Here is a 20909-nt window from a genome sequence, read left to right as displayed (position 1 = left end):
TACGTTCGAAGCAGCAACCATTTGTATGTCTTTATCTAGAAGACCAGTAGAGGCAAGATGCACAGAAAACTGCATTAGTTGATGTAGACCACTTTGTAAAAATGCATCAGTGTTAACGATAAACAGTCCTTCCTCAAGTTACATGATGTGACAGCGAACCACCAAATTTTCATGAAAAATAGGGATAAAAAGTATGTGCATATATATGTTTACTGAATGTGTGCATAAAGTCTTTGTGTCAGGATTTTTTTTTTTTTAAACACTAGTCCTTTGGTTTTTTATTAATTCATTAATTTATTTTTGCTGTGTTGGGTCTTCGTTTCTGTGCGAGGGCTTTCTCTAGTTGTGGCAAGTGGGGGCTACTCTTCATCGTGGTGCGTGGGCCTCTCACCATCGCGGCCTCTCTTGTTGAGGAGCACAGGCTCCAGATGCACAGGCTCAGTAGTTGTGGCTCACGGGCCTAGTTGCTCCGCGGCATGTGGGATCCTCCCAGACCAGGGCTCAAACCCATGTCTGCTGCATTAGCAGGCAAATTCTCAACCACTGTGCCACCAGGGAAGCCCTATGTCAGGATTTTTTAATCTGGACATCATAATTCATTGATCCATTTCAAAGCTACAGGTTTACATTTGTAGGTTAAATTTTATGTATTTCTTTGGGGAAAAAGAACCATACCTTTCTTCAGAATCTTAAAGGGATCCATGACACAGAAAAAGTTAAGAACTACTGTTCTGAGGCCTAACCAGAAGTCAGTTATGCACAGACTAAAACTGGAGTCCTCCAGCTTTTATAAAATGTGCTAAGATTCTGAAGTTCTCTGTGACAAGCATATTATAGCTACAGGGAGAGTGGAGTGGGAGTCATAAACAAAGTCTTTTCATTCTTGGTACTTTTCTGTTCACAGCATCAGGTATTATATTCAGTCTGCCAACGACTCATCGTTGTCTGGTTACAGTGTTTAAATACTCCTCACCTGAGAAGGAAGGCCAATAGCATGGTAACAGTGACTTAGACCAGAACAAGGTAATCTTCACCATCACCTGTTGGATGAAATGCCCTGAAGCCAAATGTAGAGCTTACCAGAGGGAAGTCTCTGTGCTGCAGGAGCAGGTACCATGACACTAGGCTTCTCCGTCTGGTATGTGGCTGCTGCTAAAGTGGTACTCTCAGCATCACTGTTAGTCTGGCCTGTGACTCCAAAGCTGGAGCTGGGGTAGCAAGCCTGGTACTGACTTTGACCAAGGATAGTATAGGTGGGATAGTCCTGTAGGTCAAAGGGAATAAGGGAGGAAAATAAGCCACTTAGCCAGAGCATAACATTAATTTCAACACAAGAGACTTTCATGTCCCTCTTTTTCGTAATTATTTCCCTAAAACATTAACCCGACTTCTTATTTACCTAACCTATATAGTCTTCCACCTAAACCAATGATTTTCAAAATGCATTCTGTGGAAACCTAAGAGTCAAGAGGACACGCCTCAGGGACTGTCTTTGGGATGAGGTTAAGGCTGAGAGCAAAGTGTCCCATGCACTGTACACACAATGTCCCTTTTCTACTCTACCAGCCTTTTTTTCTTCTACTTTATGTACAGAATTTCTGCATAGAATTTTTGAAGGAAAGAGTCTACTCCTTAAGAAGTTTATAAAACACTGCACTAGATGATAGTGCTTTTAAGGACAGATGATGAGCTTAAACAAAAAAGTGAATATCCTACCTTAAAGTTTCCCAGTTTAAAAACTGAGTATCTCTCTCTCTCTCTCTCTTTAAAAATATTTATTTATTTGGCTGTTCAGGGTCTTAGTTGTGGCATGCGGGATCTTTAGTTGCAGCATGCAGGACCTAGTTCCCTGACCAGGAATCGAACCTGGGGCCCCTGCATTGGGAGCATGGAGTCTTAACCACTGGATCACCAGGGCAGTCCCCTCTCTTTTTTTAAATAATCAAGCTTTCTTTAAAAATAAAGTTTCTTAAAAATATTTGAAGGGAACCTTTGATAGTTTCACGGGCACGTACATGACAAAACTTATCAAATCATACAATTTAAATCTGTGTAATTTACTGTATGTCAATTACACCTTAAAAAGCTGTAAAAAATGGGTATGATGCACAGCTCAAATACACACTTTAAAAAAATTCCACTGATAATTGATATTGGTGACAAGCAGGAAGAAGCTAACTGATCAGACCAATTATTTATAAAGAACACTGAGCATCTACCATAAGCCAAATATAATTCACAGTGTGAGTGTGTGTGCGTATGTGTTGGTACATGGGAGTTAAAAATCTAGCAGGATAGAAGACCAAAAACCATTTCCAACAAATTAGCAATAAACTGTATGTCAAATGAGTAAAATACAGAGGAAGACAACTATCACTGCAGACCGTGACAGAGAACTTGCTGAGACAAAGAAGCACAGGGGATAGGAAAAGGAACAGGCCCTGGAAAGGTTTTATTAAGGGGCCAGAGATGTTGAGTCTGGATGAAACAAAGGATCTCTGTAGGCCTGAATGACTGGTTAAGGATTGGATTGGATTCTTTACGCAGTGGTGCATAGTTTGTGTGGGAGCAGAAAATGGGGATCATCAAATTCAAATAAACAAAAATATGAAAAGATTCTGAGCAGGTGAGTGACAGGATAAAATCTGGCACTTAAAGAAAATTAATCAGATAGTGTTTTAGAAAATGTACAGGCACGGTGAAAAATTAAAGATGAGATGAACAGTTAACTCAAGATTAAAGAGGAAAAAGCTAAACCATGGGAAATGACAGCAAAAATGAAAAAGCAGGGATTTCCCTGGCAGTCCAGTGGTTAAGACTCCACGCTTCCACCGTAGGGGGCACAGGTTAGATCCCTGGTCAGGGAACTATAGGCCATGTGACGCAGCCAAAAAAGAAAAAAGAAAAAGAAAAAGCAGGAAAGAATTCCAGAAATGGCTGGATTAGGGCTGGGTAAGGAAAAAAAAAAAATCGAAGATGATGACTGGTCTGGTTTTAGGCCTAGGTATATTAAAAAATAGTGTAACTGACAAGAATTGAGAAGCCATAGGAAAAAGTGGTATTACTTTTGGAGGACAGGGAAACGGAAGAAAGGGTGGAATGAAAGGCTGGTTTTAGATATGGTCAACTTAGGGAAATAATAGGATATTAAAAAAAAAAAAGCCCATCAATCAGCAGGAAGCCTGTAGATATCATGAGGTCAGGACTAGAATCTTCATTTTGGAAGAAGTAAATGGACATTGTGAATGTGGTTAAACATTCCTGGGGATGAAATAATAAGCATGTGGAAAACTAAATAGAGACTGTCCATGACAGAAGACAGGATATGCAAAGGGAGAGAGGTGTTACCCTGAAGAATTCTAGGTACACAGCAGGAACTCAATAAATACCTGTGGACTAAAAGAATGAACAAATGCAAAAACAGTCAAAACATAAAAAGTGAACCAGAATAGCAATGTTAACTGCAGCCACAAAAAAAGATCCATGGAGGCAGTGGTTGATAATACTAATTGCTGCAGAGAAAACAACAAATAAAAACAGAACAACAAAACCAAAAAAACCCTAAAACACTGAAGATGTTACAAGTGATCTAAACATACAGAGTCAGTAAAATAGTGATCAAGACCAGACTAATTCACAAAGAAATGAGTGGCTAAGTAAAAAAAAGTCAAAGTAATATTTCCACAAACATTTATTATGTGCCTTCAATGTGAGTACTAGGCATTTTTCTGAACTCTCAGAAAAAATAACTGAACAAAATAGAAAAATAAATCCCTACCCTCACGGAGCTTACATTCTTGTAGCAGCAGGGTAAGAGACAGACACACACACAGTAGATAAAGGAGCAGATATAATCATATCATTCATAGTCTTGGCAATGGAATGAGAGAAACTGGGTAGTAGCCTGAGAAACCATCCAAGGTTTCAGTCCTGAGGACATCCAGAAAAAGGTCTCGCCACAGTCCATACTGGTTGTTCCTTAGATTGGCAAACTGATAATGGAAAGAAGAAAGGAAGAGCTAGCTAGATGAACCATATCAACAGGAGGAACAAAAGCAGCACCGTACCTGGTTTGAGATGCTGGACACTGCTGCTGCTGGAATATTGGCAATAGTAGATGAAGTGGATATCAGGCTGGCATTTGTGCTTGAAGCTATAAGATTGAAAGTGTTAAAAGATATTATGTAAACGCCTAAATGAAACTCAAAATATATTCTGTCCTAAGTAAACAGATCTATAAGGAGATAAAAAACATTGGCAAAGGAAATAAATACTATATACTGGTTTTGCTCTTTTGCATGCCATACCTTAATTTAGACTTGATTAGAAATAAAACAGTTCACACATTTTTGTTTCAACTTGAGTCTTCAATTATTCCTACTGAAGTCCTAGAAGGATACAACACAATGCACTGGTTCATACTAATGATACCAGTGAAATCAGAACCTAAACCAAATCACTCCAGTCCATCTTCTCTGGCAGCTGAAAAATAACTCACCTGCAGTGTGACCTACTGACACCAGTAGAAACAACAAGAACTCTGGTAAATCCACGTGTTAAGTCCTACACTGTGATATTTACTGTCACTTGCCCCAAATTACGCCTTTCCTGGTGCAACACAATTACTCTGAGAAATTGATGGAGTTTTCCAAATTCTAAAGTGCTTGGAGTTGCTTCAACAAACACCATGTTCTGGCATTTAATGATTTCACCCATGAGCCTGGAAAAATTCGGAAAATATTCAATATTATTCTGGCCAGGTAAAAATTTACTTCATAAGCTACTTAGGCTGCCTGTCTCACGACAAGAAATTTGGGTTTTTTTTCACACCCTTCTATCACAGATTCCACCAGGGTTTTAATAAAATCCTCAGTGACTAGTATTTGTCACAGTGACGTTTTCCAGGTGGACAATGTAAGTGAAATTGTGAGGTACTGCTCTTGAACTCCTCTCTTTTGCTCATCATAAGCATACTTATACATGGTTTCTACCGCAGTCACACACACCATAAAGGCTCACCATCAGGTAAACCACACTATCTGACTACCTATCCCATTGGCGACAAAGTCCTCTAGAGGGAAAGTTATTAGGAAAACCTCCATTAAGAATAGTGCAGGTGGGACTTCCCTAGTGGCACAGTGGTTAAGGAATCCACCTGCCAATGCGGGGGACACGGGTTCGAGCCCTGGTCCGGGAAGATCCCACGTGCCGCAGAGCACCTAAGCCCATGTGCCACAACTACTGAGCATGTGCTCTAGAGCCTGTGAGCCACAACTACTGAAGCCCGTGCACCTAGAGCCCGTGCTCTGCAACAAGAGAAGCCACCGCAATGAGAAGCCCGCACACCGCAACGAAGAGTAGTTCCCGCTCACAACTAGAGAAAAGCCCGCGCATGGCAACGAAGACCCAACGCAGCCAAAAATTAATTAATTAATTAATTAATTTTTTAAAAAAAGAAAAAGAATAGTGCAGGTGAACAAATGCAGCAGAAACTTGAGAGGACTGGTCAAAATCATAGGGAATTTGTATCCCATTCGCCAAGGGTACTCTGCTTAGAAGAAAGTCTAGAAGAGATTGAGGTAAATTAGATATAAGGAAGAGCTACTGCTAGCTTTCAGAAGAACTTGGGACAAAGAAGAGTTAGAGTAATTTGTCCACAGTCATGGGGTTAAAGGTAGATAGTCAAAATGACAACTGTCATCTCCCAATTCTTCATCCAGTGCTCTTTCTTTCCTGAGTCAGTGGCTGAGCTAGGGATCAGATTTCATCACTATCCAGGGAGATTTTCTTTTCTACAGTACTCCTTCCCCCAGGTAAACTAAAGGATTCTTGTTTACTTTCTTAAACCCAACACCGAAATGAAACAGATTTTATAATTTATAGATGATATTTTCTTCCCATCAATATTTTTTCCCCTAAGGGGGAAGTCCTAAGAAATCATTGTATGTAAGCTAAATGACTCTACAAGTAGTTTTTAATTATTCTTGTAGGAAAAGAATTTTGAGTACATTCCAGATTCTATTACCAGTACATTATGCTAGGCAGGCCTGCTGGCTAAACATAGGTGATTTAATGTGGGAAAGAAAATGAAGTATTTAATCTCTTAAGTTTATCTCTCCCAGCAAACTCCATTTCTAGATCAATTTTTCTTTAGCCCTAATCCTAACATATATTCCTCTTTTCCTCCCATTTACCTTTAAGTCTATTCTACCTTCTTAATGATTTATAAATGGTTACAGGTACAACTCATTCACATCTGATATCTGCACACATGGGGAAAAAGCTGCTCTGACTGACAAGGTAGTTTTATAAATTTAACAATTTTCAGATCACTTACAGAATTGGGCTGGAGGTAAAAAGGTAGACCTTACAAACAACTGGCCACATACTCTTAATTATCCCTGACAGGAAGTTTAATGACTTGATTAGCTAGTTGTTGATACCAAGTTTTTAACAAGTACAGTACTAAAAATCACAAATTCCTCTCAGCAACAGTGGCTTCCATTACAGGAAATGTTGGTCTGCTCACCTAGAAAGTTTATAGGGCTCAATAACAGTTCTTTCTCCAACTCAATCAAATCATTTCTAACGTGTTATTCATTCATTCATTTGTTCATTAAACCAGGGTCTACTATGTGCCCAGAAACAGTTCCAGCCACTGAGGAGTAGAGTAGTGAACAAGACAAAGTCCCTGCCCTCATGGCGTTTAAATTCTAGTGATAAAAGTTAGATGATAATTAAATAAATAGTATTTATTTAGGCTCTTGTAACCAGCATTGAACCCAAGCTAAACTCATTTTAAAATATACACAATCACTACATGCCGTACCCCCTGCAAAACTATGACTAAAAAGTCAGGCACCTCAAAAAAAAAAAAGCAATGATCATCCTACATAAATATACATCTAGGTCTCAACAACAACAAATTCAACTGCAGATTTAAAAAACAAAAGCAGAAGCAATAAAATATGCAACAAAAATAAATTTAGAGGATAAAATAAAACTCAAGTGGTAACTCCCATTGACACATATATTTAAAGACTATTAGCTCTCCAAATGCCAATGGCATGGCCAACTGTTTTCCGATAGTTCCCACTCCTGTTTTGCAACAGAGCTGTGAAATCATAGACAAAGCTTCTGAGAACCATGCCCTACTAGAGATCCACCTGAAACAGTCAGGATACAGAGATAGCTTTAATCAGAAGACTGTGGTTATAGAACTGTGAGAGGCACAGTTGAATTAAGTGACATTGCCCCAAAGCTGGAGGGTAAACCCAAGGGTTAATGGCACATAGAAGTTGGTGCAAGATTTAGTTTCTACCCACCTCTCTAATTTTATGAATGTTTCTCTACCACCCATGCTCACCCAGCTTTCGAGTTACTCAAAACAAGAGAGGCTCTTTCTCACTCAAGGACCTTTGCAATGCTGCTCTCCCTGCCTGAATTGTTGTTCTCCCTGGTGTGTCCCTCTTGCCCTCCAGCATGATCATTCCTTCTCAGCATGTCTACTTCCAGAGAGACTCTCTCTGGACTCCTCTATTAGAACTAATTCCTTTCTTGTTTTCCCAGTCACAACAACCAATTCTTTTTTCCTCTCAGAGCACTTTTCAAAACCTATTTATTTACTTGTTTGTTTTCTGCCTCCCCTCCTAGTCTGTAAGCTCCATGAAGGCAGAATCTTACTACCTTATTCATCACCTCCAACGTCTAGCAAAGCACCCGGCCTACAATAGGTAAAGCTCAATAAATACTCGTGGGATTCATGAATAGCATGTCAAGGTTATCAAAAACAAGCAAAGTGTGAAAAACTGCAGTCAAGAGAATCCTAAGGAGCCATGACAATCAAATGAAATGTGGTGTCCTGGATGGGATCCTGGAACAGAAAAAGGACATCAGGTAAAAACTAAGGAAATCGAAATAAACCTAGGATTTAATTAATAATAATGTACCAATATTGGTTCGTTAATCATAACAAATGTTCCATTCTAATGTGAGATGTTAATAATAGGGGAAACTGTGTGCAGGGTAGGGAGATATATAACTCTGTATCATATGCTCAATTTTTCTACAAATCTAAAACTACAATAAAAAAATAAAGTCTATTAAAATACAAAACAAATCTCCTAGTCAACGAAAGACTCTTGTGTGTTACCAACACTATCAGAGCCCAAAGACATTCACTGAAATTCAAGGTTGGGTTAAAATTAATTCTGAAATTTCTGAAATTAATTTTGCTACTTGAATTTTAATTATTTAAATCATCTCAATTGAAGAAAATAACCAGAGATTGGGCCACACAGTCACAGACACTCTAGGAAAAGGTTGATATAAAGAAGCCAGATCTATTTAATCAAAGGGTTTTCATGAGCATTGAAGTATAAACTAAAGAAAAGGTTTTGGTCAGAGCTGATCAAGCCAGAAGTGGAATTTGCTGTAATTTCCCTAACTTCCCCTGGGAAGATGGGCTACTGTCAATTGTTGAAAGCTTCTGGAGGGGATGAGGGGACATTGCTGTTTTGACCACTTTAAAAAAAAAAATCAATACAATGCTCCTTGTTTTTATTCAGTGGAATGACTGGGTAGTTACACAGGGGGGAAGATGAAGCCCTGGAGAGCTGACATTAATTATCTGTGCTAAAGGAAATGAAAAGTGGGGGTGAGGAGAGTGATACTGATAGAGGAGAATCCAGGTGATTCAAATGTGCCAGTAATACCCATATTTCCTTTTAGCCAATTGTTACCACTTGCTTTCTACCAACTTTTTCTCAGAATAAATGGTAAAAATTGATAACTTGATGCTTAATTTCTGCCTTAATTTCTACCCTTTGCCAAAGTTCTAATGGCAATATAATGGGCCAACAGGTTAACCAGAAAAGGGAAGGGAAATGAATTTAAATACTTGCAAGTATAGGTTCTCAATTATGGGAGTTGATATTGATACCATGACTTCTACATTGAAAATCATAAACATTACACCCGTGTGCTGGGGTCAGGCTGCCCAGCTTACATCCTTGACTTATTTACTGTGTGTCTTATGTGCCAAATCTGTAAAATGAGATTAATGACAGTACTTCCCTCATAGGTGTGTTGTGATTACATGAGTAACACCTATCTCTGCTAAAATAATGCTAAGCACATAATATGCACTTAACAAATACCAACAGTGATCATTATTAGCACAATGGAGGAAATTGGGTTAATTGATCTAAAGGGAAAAAATGTGCTAAAAGGTAAGAAATGAGGATAGTGGCAAATGAGGTTGAAAGCACAGCTTCGTGACTTTTTTAAAGCAATGGGTCTTAAAAGACCCCCAAAAGGTGGTTCCTCTTGTTTTACAAAGAGGGAGAAGTAAGCACAGCTATCAGGTTCCTCAAATTCAAGGTACAGGTACAGATGAGTGGTGGTTCTACACCTTGGGAGAGGATTATTAATATAAAGGAAGAGAACTCCTTGCTTTTCTTTCATGACCTAGGTGTAGTCATCAGAGATTTATCAGTTTAGGAGGAACTTGGCTACTAGATTTGCCTGTAGTTGGACCCCAAAGCCTACCAAAGTAGAGGAACACTTTATAAAAATGAAAGGGAGTAGAGGGAGAAGACAAAGTCATGCTCGAGTTTTTTTCCTCCTGGTTTGTTCCCATTTTAGAAAGAAAGAAGGGGGAGGGGACAAACATAAAAAGAAGGGAAAATAATTAAGAGGAGACTCCATAAACAAGAGAAAAAGGTAGCTCAGAGCAAGGTCTTAGGAATGTAGTAACCAGTTGTTCCCAACAGACTAAGAAAAAGTAGTCCTCAGTCATTTTATTGAAAACAGTTAATACTGAAAATCAAAATATTTTGTTTAATATAATCTACATCAAAACAGTTTTTCATCATCAAAGTTTATATTTTAAGAATACCTAGGACCGGGCTTCCCTGCTGGCGCAGTGGTTGACAGTCTGCCTGCTGATGCAGGGTACACGGGTTTGTGCCCCGGTCTGGGAAGATCCCACATGCCGCGGAGCGGCTGGGCCCAGTGAGCCATGGCCGCTGAGCCTGCGCGTCTGGAGCCTGTGCTCCGCAACGGGAGAGGCCCGCGTACCACAAAAAAAAAAAAAAAGAACACCTAGGACTGGTCTTATAAGGAATAATATTTAAAAGCTGGGAGAAATCAGGAGAAAGGAGGCAGATGAGAAGCCAAGTAGATGGACATTAATTCCCAATTTGGAGCAATGATAAATTCCCTGCATTGGACTTGGAAGGGTAAGGAATTAACTCCACAGTGCCTTTTGAGTTTGTCTTCATTCCAAATAGTCCTGTCATAATTCTAACCTTTTAGAGGAAGAACTCAGGAAGGCAGAGGTGTTTAGAGTTCAAGCTTTAATGCTATGCTTTCCATCACAAAATAGAAACAACACTGAATTTTTTGAACGAGAAAAGCTCACCAAGAAGTAGTAAATGGGGGTGGAGGTATAACAAAAACCACAGCAGAAAAGCAGCACACATCTCACAAAGCAGCACTCAATCTCACTTTCCATTCTATATGGACTTCACATAAAAGAAGTCAGCAAAGCTCTAACCCATGGAGTCTTCTGCTCATTTACAGGACAAAACGCCACTGAGAACAGACTAGAACAAAATTAGACAGGTTTTCTGGACACCAACGTGCAAAAGAGGAGTCTTCAATTCTATTAAGCAGTTCACAAAAGCTTAAACTACTTATGAACCACACTCCTAGGTTCTAGTTTGTCTAACACAAAAAGCATGCACAAATGCAAATATCCTATATTACCCAGTATGTTTGGAGATACAGGTAGATTAAAAACAAAAAACAATAATAATTTTTTTAAAAAACAAAACACACACAACCATGCCTGTTTACCTTGAATGGGATAAGAATAATGTGCTGGGCTTGGCTGGCTTGTGGTTAACCCTGTAGTGCAGGTAAGAACACTGTGTTGACTTGGAGATGGAGTCTGAGTTAAACCACTTTCAGGTTTCATACCTGGCCACAATGCACCTGAATCAGATAAATTGGACCAATTACAAACAAAACACTGGAACTGAGGAGCATGGTTATGCTTTCAAATATCAGCCAGTAGGTTTAAAATCAAAATCTTAAAACAAAAATAAATTTGCTTGTAAGAGAAAATTATTGAATCTCCCACTCGTAATATACCACAAGCAAATACAATTTCAAAGAATTGGGGAATGGGGCCATAGAAACAAAAATCTTGTCAAAAACCCAATAGTGATATGTATGTATGTAAGTTCACTTCAATGGATGGGGAAAATTGATCAGCATTCAGAAAAAGGGCTACTGACACCCTACCATTGTTGTAGAGTGCCTGACATTCCTGTAGAGTGATAAATCATTTATCTGCATTGTCTAGGTAGGAGACATTCCACATACGTTTAAAATTCACTTACCCATTAAACAAGCACCAGATTTTTCTAAAATGTGTGTATACTTCTCTGCCTTCTTAAGCTGGTTATTTTGTTACCTTTATTTCTTCTGATTAGGAAAGACATACCTGCTTACTTTTATAAATTAAAAAACATTAACAGAAACATAATTTCTAATTTTTAGAAATAATAAAGTCATATATAATCCCACCATCCAGACTTAACTGCTATTCAGTTTGCATAAGAGTCACTCAGATTTCTTCTGTTTACTAATCTTTTTTTTCTTTTTAATAAAAATGGGATGTTACATGCTGTTCATAATTTGCTTTTCCACATAATACCTGAGACATATCTTTCCCTGTTAGAACATATAAGAAGACATTATAGCTATTCAGTTTTATTTTTATCACAATGCTCCTAAGTGACAATCTTTCTAAAAAATATTTATATCCTTTCCTGCCTTCTTAGCAGGGAGGAAATAGTGACCATACCTTTTCTCAGATCTATACTGTGCTGTGCTATGTACATTACAGAAACATCCCCAGAAGCTACTGCAGTATGTGAAGACATTTGCTTAGTACTAAGTAGAACTCAATTACAGTTCTATGATTTGAATGCTCTTGTATCACTTTGTCTTTTCTCTGTGATCTGTCACTTCTTGACAATCTCCTGTTTCTGGCTGTATCTCCTTTTTCATTTGCAGTAAACTAGGAAACCATAAAAAAAAAGCTTGCTTCTACACGACAGCCTAAGGATATCCTTTATGAGTGAAGAGTTTTTGTCATAAATTTTTTTTTTTTTTTTTTTTTTGGCCACACTGTGCAGCATGTGGGATCTTGGTTCCCCAACTGGGGATCGAACCCATGCCCCCTGCATTGGGAGCACGGAGTCTTAACCACTGGACTGCCAGGGAAGACCCCAAATTTTTGTCATAATTTTGGCTATGCAAAAGTCTATTAAAAACCTCACTGTAGGGAGGAGATATGGGGATATATGTATAGGTATAGCTGATTCACTTTGTTATAAAGCAGAAACTAACACACCATTGTAAAGCAATTATACTCCAATAAAGATGTTAAAAAACAAAACAAAACAAAAAAACCCTCACTGTGCTCTGAATAGTTATAGCTACTGGATCAATATAGTTGAAGCTGATAATTAGGCCCAAGAAGATTCATCAAACACATTCCAGGTAAGAAATCAATACCAAGGTCAGCCACAGATTCAAATTCAACATTACCTCACTTCATATACTCTTAATCTGATAAGAAATTTATAAATATATAATGCTTTGAGAATAAGGACCTCTGCTTCACCAGGGCCCTCAGATATCTTAGTGTAACTCAGATCTGTAAAATTTGTTGACAAGTAAATGTAAGAATAGTAAAAGGAGATGTTAGGGCTTCCCTGCTGGCGCAGTGGTTGAGAGTCCGCCTGCCGATGCAGGGGACACGGGTTCACGCCCTGGTCCGGGAAGATCCCACATGCCACGGAGCGGCTGGGTCTGTGAGCCATGGCCGCTGAGCCTGCGCGTCCGGAGCCTGTGCTCCGCAGCGCAAGAGCCTGCAACAGTGAGAGGCCCGCATACCGCAAAAAAAAAAAAAAAAAAAGATGTTAAAATCTCAAAAGGTTCACAGTGGAACATGGTAATTGCCTTGTCTCAAACTTTTCTTTTTCATTGAAGTATAGTTAATTTACAATGTTGCTAGTTTCTGCTGTAGAGCAAAGTGATTTAGCTACACATACACACACACTTTTTCAGATTCTTTTCCATTATAGATTATTACAAGATATTTAGTATAGTTTCCTGTGCTATACAGTAGGGCCTTGTTATTTACCTATTTAATATACAGTAGTGTGTATGTGTTAATCCCAAACTCCTAATTTATCAAACTAAAGCATTAAAAAAACAAGACATATTCTTTTCTCACCTACTAAACACATGAAATAACATATTTGAGGAGATTAAGGAATGCCAACATCTCTATAGCACAAATTAGGAGGGTTGCCCTCCACCCCCTTCCACCCCTTGGTTCATGATGATTTTCAGTCTTGCCCAGGTAAGTCACAGCTTAATTCCTTGTTATGGCTGACATTTAACAATAAAAAATATTTGAGAATGTAGTTTTTTTAAACATTTATGATGTGAAATTTGAATATTAGTGCTAAGATTCTTGGTGGTTGACTATCACACTTTTTAGAAACATAGAAACAATTTGCCTTTTCAATGTCACAATAACTTTCAGATTTATTGTAATCAATGTGTTTTTTTTCTAAATAGGTTCTGAACCTGAGGTGTTGGGTTTGTAAACATGTTTATTATTACACTGTCCTAAAATACTATCTTACTAATAAGAATAGTATTAACTGAGAGAGTTTTGCTAGTCCCATTATTCAGTATGTATTTTTGAAGTTTCAAAATGTAAAATTTCTATAAACTAGTCCATCTTATAAGGTCAGAAATTAGTGCAAAATGTCCAAGACAAGTAGAGAAAATAATAGATAGTTTTGAATGTTTTGGGGCAGAAACATAAAGTAGCTATTGAATATTATTTTATGAAGAACAGAGGAATAAAAGACAATATGGACACTGCCTCCAGTATCACTGTAGCCCTGCTCTTTAAGTGTGTGTGTATCTATCAGTCTATCTTCCTTTAAAAGCACTCTTTCCAGAATTCCAAGTAACAAGTAGCATGACCAAATGGTGTGACTGTAGAGCACTAATGCCGGCAGCAAAGAAGAAATGAAATCCCGGCTTCCTGACTCCTGGTCCACTGTTCTTTGCCTACAAGTAGACTTTCTCAAGTCATTTTAAGTACCAAGAGCCTGATGTAGAGCAGCAGCTGATCTAAAAATGGCAAAGGAAGTCTGCCTCTGAGTGCTGTTCTCATGCTGCCCCACAGTGGGGTCTTATCACAAACTCTACCCAAGTTTTCCCCCCTATTGGCTAGTCACTAACCAAACTAATCTGAGCAGTTCACTTTGCAGTAATATATATCAGAGTAGTGGAAATTTAGAGAAGATTAGTTTGGTTAAGAATCGAAGTACAGGGCTTCCCTGGTGGCGCAGTGGTTGAGAGTCCGCCTGCCGATGCAGGGGACACGGGTTCGTGCCCCGGTCTGGGAAGATCCCACATGCCGCGGAGCGGCTGGGCCCGTGAGCCATGGCCGCTGAGCCTGCGCGTCCGGAGCCTGTGCTCCGCAGCGGGAGAGGCCACAGCAGTGAGAGGCCCGCGTACCGCAACAACAAAAAAAAAGAATCGAAGTATATATAAATGCTAAAAAAACCATATGAAAGAATATCTTGTTGATTTAATACCTCACTGGGATGAGCTCTTACAAATACTAAGTAATTTAATCTGAGTACTTTCGTTAACTATAAGTAGATGTATATTATAGAAAATTGGGAAAATATAGAAAGTGAAAAGAAAAAAATTGCATAGTCTCATCACACACAAAAAAAATACAGACAGGGCTTCCTGGTGGCGCAGTGGTTGAGAGTCCCCCTGCCGATGCAGGGGACACGGGTTTGTGCCCCGGTCCGGGAGGATCCCACATGCCGCGGAGCGGCTGGGCCCAGTGAGCCATGGCCACTGAGCCTGCACGTCCGGAGCCTATGCTCCGCAACGGGAGAGGCCACTACAGTGAGAGGCCCGCGTACCGCAAAAAAACAAAAAAACAGACAATTCTCACTTTTGCACGGGACTGTGTTAACTGAAACCTGTACACATTGGAAATGTGTCCTCACTTTGCATGATTCCTTGGTAATTGAGATCAAATCTGTACTGCCTGTACTGTTAACATTCAGTTTTTCTTCCAAATTATTCTTTATGCACATATTTTTTAAAACTACTAACTTGGTATATTATATTTTTAGTTTTATATACTGCTTTTTTCAATTAATAATAAACTTTTTTCAAGACCCTAAATATTCTTTAAGAATATGATTTACAATGGCTACACAGTTTTCCATTCTATGGATACACTGCAATTTAACATATATCTTTCAATTCAATATGTCTGTTGTTTCCAATCTTTTGCTATTATAAATAATGCTGTGATGAATATCTTGATAGTAAATTTTTGTGGTTATCTCTAATTCATTCCCTAGGATAAATCCCTAAAAGTAAAATTACTGAGGGATATGGCATGAACATCCTTAAGACTCTTAATACATACTGTTAAATCTCCATCTCATATTAAAGTTCTTTTAAAAGAAGGTAGAACAATGGCAGTTAAGCCAATCTTTTATGAGCCCCTAAAAACGAACGAGTACCCTTTCTCTCACATGTACTCATGCAGATCACTGGAACCTCAAATCCTCATTCTACCATCTCACCAGATTTCTATATAGTCCTGAAAAGATATGACCACCATTCCTTTACTTTTAAAGATTAGTCATAATATGGGCTTCCTAGATTTCCTCTAGTTTTTTCTCACTTCTTTAAAAGGAGGAAACTTTTAAATTTCAAAGTCAACTGTGAGATTAACTTTTTCATACAGACCTAAATTTATGAGCACTTCTGGAATTAAACAGACCGGGGTGCACTTCTAATCCTAGGCATTTACTAACTGTATGACCTCAGGTTAGTCACTTAATCTTTCTAAGCCTGTTTCCTCATCTATAAAAAGGGATAATGCTGCCACTTACTTTTTAAGGGTGGTCCTGAGGATTACATAAGAAAGTAATGTAAAGTGTGAAGCACTCATTCTCAGCATACTGCTTGCGTAGTAAGCACTCAATATTCTTACAATATATTATTACTGTATAAATATATAACATACAATCGTATTACAGTAAGATTTTCTAAAGCTCTGTTTACATCTGAAATAAAATAACAGACTAGCTAATCTAGTTTTAGTGCTAACAGGTAACACTAAGATAATAAAATTACCAAAATCTTCACAAGAAAAAAAGAAATGGAGGCTTTTTTTTTTAACTGAAGTGTAGTTGATTTACAATACTGTGTTAATTTCAGGTGTATAGTATAGTGATACAGTTTTTTTGTTTTTTGCCAATTATATTCCATTATAGGTTATTACAAGATATTGGGTGTAATTCCCTGTGCTATACAGGAAGAAATGGAGTGTTTTACAACTGAGTGATATAAAAGAAAAGAAGCCATGTGTTAAAACATAAGAAAATGTCTTTCAAAAATACAGGCACTTTAAAAAGCATTACACACACACACACACACACACACACACACACACACACACAAAGTATTATAAACATTTCCTTAAAATTTCCTTTATAAAATTTAAGAATATGCCATACCTTATCATTCAAAGGCAAATTAAGCTAATGAACAGTTCTCTCTGAATTAGTGATAAGAAAAACTTATTAAACAAGTTTCCCTCACCCCCAATTATTAAACAGAAATAGATTAATAAAAGAGCCTGTTATAACCAATATTTCTATATAAAATAAACACTGTTTCCTTCAAGTTTTTAACAGGGATCTACCTATTTTACAGATTTTTCTTTCTTTCTTTAAAATGAGAGAAATGCTGTGATTATAAAAGATACCATAATATCTAGAACCTATATGCACACGGCATTGTGCTAGGTATTCCAAAATCTGAGTTCAGAGATATAATAGGAGTTTTATTTAACACTGAACAGTAGGATCAATCAACTGTTCAACAATGTCATAAAGCGCTTTTGGCTTTCTAATAAAGAATTTAAATAAAAACAGAGAGTAAAAAAAAATGTGAAATACTTTATACTTGGTAGCCTATTGTTAGCCAGCTGTTGATAAATTAGATTTAATATATGCAAAAAGAAATAAACACAAACATATTCACAGAGTCCTGCTTCCAAAAGGACTGCTCAGTCTTGTCTGGTTAAATATATCAGAAACATAAAAGTTTAGTATATACCGACAGGCACGAGGCATGGGTGTACAAACAGGAAAACAAGAGCATTTCTGTTTCTCTTCTCTCATGAAGTTATCAACTACCACTACCATTAAACATAACCCCCAATTTTTGTTTCTAGTAGTTATCAGGAGCTAAGGAATGCTAACAAGCCTCAAGATAAGAAAGCTGTCAGTATCATAAAAGAGCAGCCAAATCGGCCAGGAAAACTAGGAATCTCAAAACGAAAGGCAAGCAACACCCAGAATCTGTGGCAATCTGTTTGAAAGATTTTTCTAATTCCTAGCTAGTTTCAATAAAGGCTACACAGTTATAATTTTATTAACATATTGAATATTTTTTAAAAAATACAGTATTTTCTTAATTTTCTGACACCAGTTCTAGGAAAGCAGGGAAGGGGCAATAAAGCACACTGACAATATCTATCAATTCACACACACACAGAAAAAGCACAGATATTAAGTGCCCAAAGAACCTCAAACTGACTTCTAGTAAATCATTCTAATTTATAGTTCATGTACAAGATACCTAAAACCAAAGAACAAAACTCTCTATGCACATGATAAGGTTGTACAAAATTGGGGATTTCCCCCTCTAAGACGACTTTCTGGTTCAGCAGAGCAACAACTGATCAATTTGGGGCAGCAGGGAAGGAGAGGGAGAAATTGACAAAACAGAGCAGGGTTGGTGGGGGCAGAAAACCATAAGGTATATTCCATCCGGAATATGTAGATTACTTGGTTTTAGCAAGAAATTAGCCACCTCAAAATATATTTGTCATGGTATCATGTTTTGTATGGTAAGTCAAATCAACTGTAATTCCTCAAAGAGTTTCCAAACACTTGAAGATTCCAAGCTTTACAGTCAAGACTTAGTATCCTGGAAATAGCTACATTATGGCAGATAAACAACTGAGTATTGAGAAGTTATGATTTTATATGACATGCATCAAATATACTGCTGGAAAGTTGCATACCCAACTTCTAGCACACCTGTGCCTGAGCAGGTGCTCTGCCAAGAACAACGTGGCATCTCTCAGCTTCCTGATCAGCCGTGCTCGCTTTTGGGGGAAAGATGGAAATTTCTGGGGGATAAAATCAACATTCTTAGCAACTCCTCACAATAGAATGCCTTACCGAAAGGAGGTAGTCCATATGTTTGGGTTGCCTGAGGATAGACAGCATAGGGTTGAGACTGCTGCAGTGGCTGATACTGAGTCTGCCCAGGGTAAGCAGTTTCCGAAACAGGAACTGAGAGGATATGTGCATAAGGTCTAGAAAAGTTCAAGAAAACAAAAACTTTCATGTGAGAAAAGTAGGGGAAATAGCTAATACCACTAACAGCAAAGCATCAGCAATGAGGAGACTAACCTGCCACGTAAAATGTCTCTTACTATGGTCAGAAAGTAGAATTATTTGTTCCTTTCCAGGTTCTACTGTCACCTACCTATTTTACAGAAAATTTAATAGCTTCAAATATCTTCCTCCCAAGGTCCAGTTACTATGCCTCAAACATTTGTGGTGTGCCACATGCAAGGCCCTATGTGAGATGCAAGTATGGACTAAACTCATTTATGCCCTTATGTCTAAATATAGAATAAAACCCTAAAATGACATAAAACTGGACAGAACAGGATTGGCAATTGGCTCCATTCTCCACCTAGCCCTCTGGGCCAAGCTAAAGTTCTGAGAGGGAAAGTGGGACTTAGAGAAGAGGGTGAGGCTGGCAGAGAAAAGGCAAGCAACCATATTAGAAAACAGGGAGTACAGGTGTGGCCCAATATCCCCAGATCGAGCCTGTAAAATAGAAGTCACATAACTAATAAAATCCAGAAGTTCTAGACAGGACACAGAATTGCCCCGCTGATACTTAAGCCAGAGTACTGCCACTAGTTGGTGCCAACCGCATCAGGTTTAGCTAGAGATTTGAACTTAACAGTGAAACTTCTGGGATTTTAAACTAGCTAGATGACCTCGTCATTTTATCCATGGAATAAGATGGTGCCACATTTTATGCACTGAATTTTTAGATACCGGTTATTTTATTTGATAAGTTATGCTGTACTCATAAGCAAGAAAGTGTCATATGTACCATATAGATCATAACAATAACATAATGGGGGAAAGGGGTGTTTCAGAAAGGAAAAGATTTTTTTTCCCCCCAGTTTTGGGGAAGAAGAAAATGAAGGAAGCCTATAAAGAAATGGTCTGTGAGCTGAGCAGATAGCATGTGCAGAAATGGGAGAGAAAGGGTGTTTTAGGAAAAGAGAAAAACTCTGGCAAAGGTACAGAGGAAGGGCTTCAGCCTGCAAGGAGCACATATTATATTAAGGCAAAGTATGAGAAGATAGACAGCAAAGACCTTGAATATGAGGCTAAAAGTGTTCAACTGGGAGTCACTGAAATTGTTGAGCAAAGAATGACAAGATCAGAGCTGTTCTTTAATAAAGATTGGTTTGACATTTCTTTGTAAAATGGATTGCGGAGGGTGGTTGAAATAGAGGCAATTAATAAATGCAATGGTTTTAGCTAAGTGGTAAGGAGGTCCGCATTAAGATAGAAGGCATAGGGACTCCCCTGGTGGCGCAGTGGTTAAGAGTTCATCTGCCAATGCAGGGGACACGGGTTCGAGCCCTGGTCCGGGAGGATCCCATGTGCGGCGGAGTGGCTGGGCCCTTGCGCCATAACTGCTGAGCCTGTGCTCTGGAGCCCGAGAGCCACAACTGCTGAGGCCCACCCACCTGGAGCCCATGCTCCGCAATGGGAGAGGCCGCCAAAGTGAGAAGCCCGCATACCATGGCGAGGGGTGGCCCCTGCTCACAGCAACAAAGACCCAACACAGCCAAAAATAAATAAATAAAATAAATTTTTAAAAAATTAAAAAGGAAAAAGATAGAAGACATAGCTAATAAGGTGTCCTGAGTACAGCAGGTATACAAATATTTTTTGAACAAATGAATGAATTTGGAATATGCAATATTCACATCTCGGTAGACCCTAAAAGACTGAATTTGAAAATTTCTATTCTTCTTAGCCAGATCTGAGACCAGAAAATAGCTCAGGTTGTAGCTGTTAATCAAATCACGTGGGAATGATTTAAAATCTTAGTGACTTCAAATGGATTAACCTCCAGATATGATAAAGATCATAATATCATTTTTTATATAGTGTCTTTATAGCTCAAATTATTTTCTTATCTTCCTCATAATGATCTCAGAGAATAGGTTCGGTCATTTCACAGAAGAAGAAAACCACATGAAAATGACTGGCCCAAGAATGCTATTAGTGTTAATACCAGGTTAGAATTTGAAGAACTCATTGAGCTGACTTTTCAATTAGCTCATTTTTTTAACTGACGCAAAATTCAAACGGAAAAAGTTTTTTTATAACATACCCATACATATCACTCACCTGTGTTACCAAAGGTGAGTGTTCCTTATGTACCCTGCCTATGTAAGCACATCAGAATTTATCCCAGTTTAATAAAGCACACTTGTATGTATCTATGTATGTAGGCTCACTCTATCAATGCACAACTGCTGGCTCGATATACACACTGTTCTGCACCTACTCATCTTGGAGATGATTAACTTAGTGGACCTTAAATGCTGATCTTACCCCATGAGGCCCAAAATATTGCCTCTTAAT

The 20909-nt window shown here is 38.4% G+C and overlaps 1 protein-coding gene across 7 annotated transcripts in view; it reads right to left on the bottom strand.

The window, feature by feature from the left end:
* The window catches only part of EYA3 (EYA transcriptional coactivator and phosphatase 3), a 104530-nt gene that overhangs the window by 27308 nt on the left and 56313 nt on the right, over positions 1 to 20909 (bottom strand). For 6 of the 7 annotated variants that reach the window (XM_060140887.1, XM_060140892.1, XM_060140888.1 and 3 more), the window contains 4 exons: positions 18399 to 18535; positions 10861 to 10998; positions 4068 to 4153; positions 1081 to 1264 (listed from right to left, as the gene is read on the bottom strand). In XM_060140887.1, the coding sequence (XP_059996870.1) occupies positions 1081 to 1264; positions 4068 to 4153; positions 10861 to 10998; positions 18399 to 18535 (545 nt within the window). The remainder of the gene's footprint in view (positions 1 to 1080; positions 1265 to 4067; positions 4154 to 10860; positions 10999 to 18398; positions 18536 to 20909) is intronic. The other variant, XM_060140893.1, reaches the window with a different exon arrangement.

Source organism: Lagenorhynchus albirostris, chromosome 2, assembly GCF_949774975.1.
Source record: "Lagenorhynchus albirostris chromosome 2, mLagAlb1.1, whole genome shotgun sequence".
NCBI classification, from domain to species: domain Eukaryota; kingdom Metazoa; phylum Chordata; class Mammalia; order Artiodactyla; family Delphinidae; genus Lagenorhynchus; species Lagenorhynchus albirostris.
Note: the sequence above shows the minus strand (reverse complement) of the source record. Positions and strands in the feature narration are given on the sequence as shown.